A 9142-nucleotide genomic window follows, 5' to 3' on the forward strand; every position below is an offset into this window, starting at 1 on the left:
TATATATATATATATATGTGTGTGTGTGTGTGTGTGTGTGTGTGTGTTTTATTAGTTTTTTTTTTCTTTTTTCCTAATTCGGGATTAAAATATCCCGATCGGGATTGAACCAATTCCCGAATCCCGATCCCGTATTTGTTCCTAATCCCGATCCCGAATCCCGAAATCCCGAATTCCCGAAGTTTTAGTCCCAAATAGTAAAAATCCGATCGGGACGGGACGGGATCCCGAATCCCGATCCCAAAGTCCCAGCCCTATCGGTAATTATTGAGTTTCACAGTCGGGTTGTGAGCTTTTATTGTTAATTTTTTTTTGTGGGATTTTGAAAACTTAAAAGTGATCCTCAAGACCTCGAGTAATTAGAAAAGATCGAGCTCGTGAATTCGAGCTCAAGTTTTTTAAACTCGTCATTGTTTTATTATTGCGTTCAATCATAGGACTGATTGATTTATTTACACTTCTAACCTGCCAACAATTTATGTAAAATGAATAAAATAGTGGTCAATTAATTATTCAATTATTTTGCTAAGTAAAATAAAATACTAAATAGTCCCGTATTTCTTAATAAAAATTAGTAAAGAATAATAATAAAAATAGTTCAACACCAGAAAACCTATTGGTTGCTTATTAAAAAATGGGGCAAATAACGGTCGGCCCCTTGATGTAAGGTCAAATAACGAAAAAGACCCTATTGTTTGGATAATTGCAACCGTCTTCCTCAACTATGCATTATCTTACACATTCACCCTTACAGACTACAGTGCCAGATTTACTTACTGAATGCCGGGGGTTTTCGTAAGACAATACATAATTAAGGGGTGATTGTAATTATCCAAGTATAAAGGGGGTTTTAGAAATTTAACCTTAATTAAGGGAGGGATTTGTTGTAATTTAACTTTGTTTTAATATTGGTTATTATTGCTTATAAAAAAATAGGGTAAATTACAAACACCCCCCTGAGGTATAATCAAATTATAAAAATCCCCCTCTTGTTTGGATAATTACATCTACCCCCCTCAACTATGATTTTTTCTTAGACCTCCACCTCTATGGTGCCAAATTCAACATAGTCATCTCGATTCCGTGAAATGTGATCTAGTTTGTACTCTTTTTGTGTAAAAAATACAGTTTCCGATGCACCACAAACTGATATATACAAGCTAAAAATCACATATTATGATCATCTTGCTTCATAATGTAGAGTTTGAATGGGATAAAACGGGTACAAAAGTGATAATATTCCATATAATCTCGAAGATTCCACTAAATTTGATGAGTTGAGGGGGGTGGTTGTAATTATTCAAACAATAGGGGTATTTTTGTAATTTGACCATACCTCAGGGGGGTGTTTGTAATTTACCCTAAAAAAATAATATTGGTTATTATTATTAATATTTATTTACCCTCTCTTGTTATCGAATCAATAGTGGGGGCATCTTCATAGGTAACAACGAAAAGGGACCCAAGACAATCAGCAAACGCCTTAAATGAAAATCCAACTCATATCTCAATTCACCATATATTAATAAAAAAATAATAACGCCTCTCTCTCTCTACTTTCTCTCTCACACACACAAACAGGCATCTAACACTCGCGCACACACAGACAACACTCTTTGTCCCCTTCTCTCTCACACAGTCGAGTCTTCTCTCTCTCACACATTAGAACAACTGCTCCCACCCACCACTCACCGCCACCCGAATCGGAGAAAATCCTCTTCTTCCACCGCCAACCACTGCGCCGCCGCCGCTGCTAAACCGAAATTCCCCCCGTCAAATCGAATAAACAAACAAAAGAACAAGCCATAAATACAACAAAAAACCCCCCCGAATATATTGACCGCCTCCGGCACACGCGCACACCGCATCTCCTCCATTTTTCCAGCTCACTCTTCTTCACGCCTTTCTCTCTCTACAAATATTAAATTCCTAAATTCCGACGTAGAATTATTTGATTATTTTTTTTTTCCGTTTGACTAAGCTAGAGATTGAAAAAAAAAGAAAAAATGGTGGAGCTTGCACAGAATCAAGCAAGCTGAAATCAGTTCGGAGAATCTCTCCTCATTCTGAATGTCGAAAGAGGAAGACGTTCGGAAGGTATTCCGCACCCTCAAAGATAAAGCGGAGCGGAAATTCGCGCGCGTGCGCGACGCGCCGCTGCATCCGTACGGCGGGAGCGGCCCGCAGTACGGCCATTTCTTCCACACGGTTTTCAAGGCTTACATGAAATTGTGGAAGTACCAGCAGCAGAATCGGGCGAAATTGACGGAATCGGGGCTCCAGCGATCGGAAATTGGGGAGATCGCTTCCCGAATTGGTCAGCTCTACTTCAACCAGTATCTGAGGACCAGCGAGGCTAGGTTTCTTCTCGAGGCGTACATATTTTACGAGGCGATTTTCAACAGGAAGTATTTTGATGGTTCGGCCAAAGATCGAAGTATTAGATTTAAGGAATTGAGGTTTTATGCCAGGTTTCTGATGGTTTCTCTGGTTCTGAATCACGTGGAGATGGTGAAGTTGCTGGTTCAAAAGTTCAAGGAGCTCGTCGACTACAGTAAAGCTGATTTTCGGGTAATGAATTGTTATCCCTTCCTTTTGAACTGCACTAAGTTTTACAGCTCGATTCGTATGAATATCCGTTGGTTTACATTTGAATCTATCACTCATATTTTCAATTATGTCAGTTAGGTTGATTTTGTTTCAAGGGATTTCCTTTTATTTTTTTGTTCCTTAAATTTTATTTGTGAAGCATTGATCAATATTTGTTCTATCCGTTTGCCAATTAGTATCATTATTTGTTGTTTCTTATTTGAGTATGTATCACTGTTATTATTGATTTTGTCGACGAGCTATAATTGTGCGGCTTTTTTTCCCCCTTTTTGTGAATTCATATTAGACTGTCTCGTTTGGGTTGATCTGAGGGAATGTAAAGTTCAGTATTCAAGAGAGTGAAGGTGATAATTGAGATCTGAAAATGAACAGCTAGGGATTTGACCATATCGGCAAACTATGTGGTGCTCTGGCTGTAACTAATGAATAATATAAGATTGTTTGACATATTTAAAAAAAAAAAAATCCGATCAATATACGCATGCACGATGCCACCGTCAAAGAAGAACTCAAAGAAAATTATTATATGTGTAGTCCAATGACAGTTATGAGGTAGCTTTCACGGTAAAGTAAAATGATAACCCCTATCGGTATTTTCATTCTCACTTTAAAATACATTTTTCTAGTATCTATTTGTGATATTTGGAGTCCACTGATAATGTTTGCTACCCTTCTTTTGTTATTGTAAACAAGTAATTGCAGTTTATTGATATTTCTGATTGCACTTGGAGCTCCGTTATACTTGTCGTCTTTGAAATTTTGAAAGAGACACATAGCTAAAACCTGTAGACTAAGTCTCTCTCCCTTTCAGATCATATTATTTATTCATTTGCAGAAGTGCCAAGCATTGTTGGTAGCTTAATACCTTTGACTTTTTGTTGTTTGTTACTTTGTCTTTTACATAAACAATGGATAAAATAAAACTCATGAGTCATTTTAATGTTGACTGACAGTAATGTTATGTTGATGTTTATTAGTTAGTCGGCAAATAATATTACCATATCTACCATTTGGCGACAAGTTATTGATAAATCAAGTCATTTGAAATCTTCCTTATAAAATGCCGAAAAGTTAAATAGTTTTGTCATTTATATATGGAAAATGTTGAACTGGATTACAGGTTCGTACATGAATATATAACTTATTAAGTGTAACAACGAATGAAATTTAATTTGTACATCTGACAATCTAGGAAATTACTTCGGTACGAAACTTGGTATAATTTGATCGTTATCTGTTTGTTTGTGGGTATCATCTTGTTGTATGAACAACGTACAGCAAATTTTGTCACTTCTCTACAAATAATTACCTGATGTTCTATTAAATGAAGGACTGCAATAGGTGCATAACTACTTAGATCAGAGCAAGGAAATTTATTACTGAAAGAATACCTTTGTATGTTATTCGATATGCTAGTTCAGAAGTTGTCTGAAATTACTAGAAAGCAAATTTGTGCTTTAGACCAATTAGGGTTAGGTGTTTATAACTTGACCTGTAAATCTTGAAATATAAAATTTTGAGCATACTTATCAAGTATGAGTGTATTAACTGCCATGAAGGAGTCTGGTAATAGAATGTGGGCCTAAAGTTGTGGGGCAAGCAGCTTTGTTAATTGGATCCTTCTAAATATTTCTTATTCCACGTGGGCTTCAGCCACGTGACAATGCCATTTTGTAGCATACACTGGTTGCGTATATTGGATAGACTAGATGCATTAGATATGATGTATCACATATAATTCCTTTTTCCCGATTTTTCTATTTTTGCACTCGATAACTTGCAATATGGTTGTCATGTAACCACCATTAACTGAATCTGTTGTATAACTGCACAACCATCTAAATAGATTTCTCCTCTAGGACACCAACTTCAAAGAATGGAAGCTTGTGCTGCAAGATATCGTGCGGTTTACAAAAGCCGATTCAGCTGTCTTAAATGCTAGACCATTGCGTTATACTGCCACGTTAGATTGGCATCCAGCTTCATCTCCATACGTGGCCCGTTATCATGCTAAGAGACTTCTGAAATTCAGAGATGCACTGCTAACAAGCTATCACAAAAATGAGGTTACAGATTTTTTTTATTTTTTTTTTCTTAAAAAATTTAGGTGCTAGAATTTTATCCACTTGAAGTGTACTTAACTGTGGGCAGTGCTCTATACAACATTCCAGGTGAAATTTGCAGAACTCACTTTAGACACTTTCAGAATGCTTCAATGTTTGGAATGGGAACCTAGCGGATCGTTCTACCAGAAACATTCTGTTGAAGCGAGAGAAAACGGTGGACAAGCTGATCATTCTATTACTTCGGGATTAATAGATGTGAATTTGATGGCAGATATGACGGATCCAAATTTGCCTCCTAACCCTAAGAAAGCTGTTCTGTACCGTCCGTCTGTAACACAGTTGATATCTGTGAGTGCAAGTTCTTGAAATGATAATTTACCCTTTTCATTTTATATCGAATTAGGGCTGCATGAAAAGTTTGAACGCATTTTCTAACTTCAAGAAAGCAAAACTATTTGCTTGCATGACAAGCTACCTGAAGCTCTAACAACTGCCATTTCCTTGTTCATCTATTTACGAACAGGTTATTGCGACAGTTTGTGAGAAACTGCCACCAGATCATGTTATGCTTGTGTACTTATCCACCTCAGGTTGCTTTTCACTGACAATTGAATGATTGGTTGCTTTTTTGAGGTCATTATTTATTAGCATCCAAACTGAACATCAATGTGAATGCAGGGACTTCTGGTAATTGTAGTACTTCGCAAATGGAAAACCCTAAGATATCAAGAAAATATGCCATGTCCAGTGGCCCTGCCAACAACCACCATGAACAAAGCAATGGTTTTTGTGAAAATCATATTACTACTAATGGGGATTCAGATCAATATTTCAAGAATTCTTTGTCTTTAGGTCCAAGCAAAAATGGAGGTAGGAAAACTAAAATATCCTTATTCTAGTTCTTCTCCGTACTATGAAACGATTTTATCCATGATGAGTTGTTTTTGTTTTTGTCCTCTAAATCGAACTCACTGTCTATTGATAAATGTTTTGCAGATTCGGATAACCTGTTCCCCGGTGATATAATTCCTTTCACAAGAAAGCCTCTTTTCCTGATAATAGATAGTGATAATAGTCATGCATTCAAGGCAGGTTTGTTGAAACTTTGTTGAACTTATTCCTGTGCATTTCCACGCCTAACTCTATACTCTAGCAGCGTTTGGGGGGGTCCAGTACAATAAAAGTGATACGTTGGATAATATTTCATTAGGCATGTCTAGTCACATTTTTCTAGATGACAAAATTATGATTTGGTTGTGTATCAGCTAAAATTTCCAGCCAAAGAGCTCTAATATAATTCATTTTTGACGTGTTTAAATGTGTATAGTAATTTGTGTAGTTCGTTTCACATTGTGCTGATGCAATGAAACAAGTAACGCTCATTAATGATAACTTTAGTTATTTGAGAAGAAAAGCTCGGCATAAAAGTCAATCTCCAAGTTCGGTTGTAATTTCTGCAAATGTCAACATGTCACATGCATTAATAATAATTGACTTGTTGAAACATGGAAATAGAAATAAATTTATTTCCTCCTAGTTTTTTAAGATACTTGGACAGGATTATATTGTTGTTTCTTCAATTTGGTATATATAGTTATCCGACATGCATCACTATACTTATTGCTAATATTAATGAAATGCGGATATGTGCCTTCGTAATGTATATAATTGTGGAAACTTTGCTGGAAAGATATAAAGAAGAAGAAAAAATTCGTGTAGAGTGCTAATATGCTAATTGCGATTCAGGTTCTACGAGGAGCAGAAAGGGGTGAGCCTGCAGCTTTCTTTCTTTCTCCTTTGGCCCCTTCATTCAAGAATTCGATCGGTATAGATATGGCACGACATGGAAGTCAGTTCACCTTCTTCCTGACTGCTCCTTTGCAGGCTTTCTGCCAATTAGTTGATTATAACTTAACCAGTGATGACATGGTTAGTGCGTGCACCTATAATCGATCGAACTTTTTAGAAACTAACTCTGTTTGTATCTCTAATTGTTTCTGTTTAAATGTTTTATGTTAGGATATTTACAAGAACGCGGAAAGCATTCTCTCCACTGCCTTCTCAAAATGGGAGGAAATCCTCTGTACTTCAACTGAACTGGATCTGGTTTGGGCTCAACTTCTATGCGATCCATTTCTACGCCGGCTTATTCTTAGGTACTGTGTTTTTGTCTTACTCGTCTCATGATCGTAAATTGGACTAGAATGCTGGGAAAACAAGAAGGCTTATTTCAAGTTATATTAAATAGTTTCTTGATTTTTGCGCATCGCTCCTAGTGATATTCTTTTTTATACATTTAATTGAATTCCATTGATAATGAAAGGATTTTACGAGGCCATGTAATAATAGCCAATTTTCTTGTTGATAAATTTAGGCTACAATATAGCAAGAAGTAGAACCCTTTTAAAAACAGCTCTTACAAAGTATGATTTAAAATATCACCGATGGAAGTATTCGTGATGTTTATGCCATGTGCGATGATGTCATATTTCATATTCTCCTCAAGTTTCTTGGTTTGCGTGATATGGGAGTTTATAGAACATATTTCAGAACTAATGCATGCTGTTTGTTGTATTAGTACTTAGAGGTGGCCAAGAAATATTTTGATTTTTCTTTGAATTGTTTATAAAGTGACCTAACTTAATTATTGAGCTATGGTTTTGAATTTCTCCAGATTTATTTTCTGCCAAGCTGTTCTCAGTCTGTTTTGCGTACGTGAAAAAGGTGATCAATATCTGCCCGTTTGCCTACCTGAATTTCCCGATTCAGTAGCTGTCAACTCCAAAGCCGTGCAACCTGCAATCGCCGAACTCGCGGAACATTTTAAGGTTGCTCATTGTTTTAGATTCTCGTGAAAGGCATGGAAATGTGTATACAGAAGAAATCGGCATTTTGAGTGGGAATCGGAGAAGATTAATGTTTATTAGTTTAGTGGCATTTCTGTGGGGGTTTTTTTATACAAGATTTAGATATGTAATTTGTTCATACCTTGTGTAAAATAATAGAATCGAGTAGGTGTGTTTTGAGGTTTTTCCTTTTATCCATATTTATTCTTTTTCTTTCGTTCTTTCTTGTAAGTTTGTCTGCAGAGCTGTTGGTTAGAGTATGTGTGAATTTGGAAATATGGATGCACAATAAATACTTGTTTGAAACTCTTAATAAAGTGAATTAATTATTTCATGATTGGCTATCGTCATATTTGCCCTACACTTTACCTTTTCAAGAATCTGGTTTTTATTGTCCCACAGGGGATGGCGTAATAGTTGGAGTAAAAATTTATTGTCCCGAAAGTGTGTATTTATTAGGGCAAATTACGACCAACCCACGAGATAAGGTCAAATTATGAAAAAACTCCTCATGTTTGCATAATTACAAGCACGATTCCTCAACTATGTGTTATCTTACGAAAAATCCCTCAACCAAGAAAAAAACATTGAAAACAAAATCCCAAAAAAGAAAATAAATAAAGAACGAAAAATGAGAGAGAGGGTTTCCATCTTCCTCGCACCACCCACCCCGTCTTCTGCTCTCTCCCCCAACCTTAAACCAAACAACTCTCTATCGAAGACCTGAAATGGTACATCCGCCGCCGCACACATGGGAAAGTGAACGACCATTTTTAATGAAATATAAACCGGATCGGGCCGGGGGCAATTGGGATTGAAAACTGCCTGAAACTTTCTCCACACACACTCAGATGAGAATAGAGAGAAGAAAACCAACATCAAAACATTTCATTTGAAGATGATTCCCCATTTATATGCATTAATTCATAAAGTGCTACTAGAAATAAAAGAGTAAATTGCATTGACTACCCCTGTGAAAGTCGCAACTGCGCGATTCCCCCTTGTCATAAAATAATTAGCAAATACCCCCCTATGAATTTTAGTCAAAGGCGTATTCCCCCTTGGCGCACCTTCGTGTTGCTCACTCGATGTGCGTGCGACTGGTAAGGGATTTTTGACATGAAATTACGTAAATATCCTTATATTAAATTGATTAATACACCAATTGTAAATATCTTAAATTGAAGGACAAATTTGCAATAATTAAAACATATATTCTAGCATTAAAAATCTTTATATGTTTTCTTAAAGAAAAAGTTTTTATATATTTTACATTTTATATTAAATAAGAATAATAATAATAAAATAAAATAAAAGTCTTCTTCTTCCCCGCTCCAACTCACCACCCACAAATCACCACCGCTTCAACTCTCGCCGCTCCCCACCACCAGTTCAACCACCCTGCACAATCACCGCCACCATCACAATCTTCTCCAGATCCACATCCCACAACCACATTAAAAAAAGGTTCCAGATCCGTCGCCCCGCCTACAACAGTAAGACTGATGGATGTTAATACTAAATAAAAGGAAATGAGTTAATTGCAAATACCACCCCTGTGAAATCTCTAATTGTCAAATACCCCCTATCAAAAAAATATTCAGTCATGCCCCCTATGAA

At 36.4% G+C, this 9142-nt stretch overlaps 1 protein-coding gene across 1 annotated transcript; it reads left to right on the plus strand.

The window, feature by feature from the left end:
- Nucleotides 1-1417: 1417 nt before the first annotated feature.
- Nucleotides 1418-7856, plus strand: LOC105965161 (signal transducer, putative (DUF3550/UPF0682)). Its single transcript, XM_012989683.2, has 9 exons — nt 1418-2571; nt 4470-4676; nt 4782-5024; nt 5200-5266; nt 5355-5546; nt 5673-5764; nt 6423-6605; nt 6696-6832; nt 7351-7856. The coding sequence occupies exons 1-9, from the start codon at nt 2071-2073 to the stop codon at nt 7529-7531; spliced, it is 1803 nt and encodes a 600-aa protein (XP_012845137.2). The 5' UTR covers nt 1418-2070; the 3' UTR covers nt 7532-7856.
- Nucleotides 7857-9142: the final 1286 nt, after the last annotated feature.

The sequence above is a fragment of the Erythranthe guttata genome, chromosome 8 (assembly GCF_056151865.1).
Source record: "Erythranthe guttata isolate IM_541 chromosome 8, IM_541, whole genome shotgun sequence".
In the NCBI taxonomy this organism is placed as follows: Eukaryota; Viridiplantae; Streptophyta; class Magnoliopsida; order Lamiales; family Phrymaceae; genus Erythranthe; species Erythranthe guttata.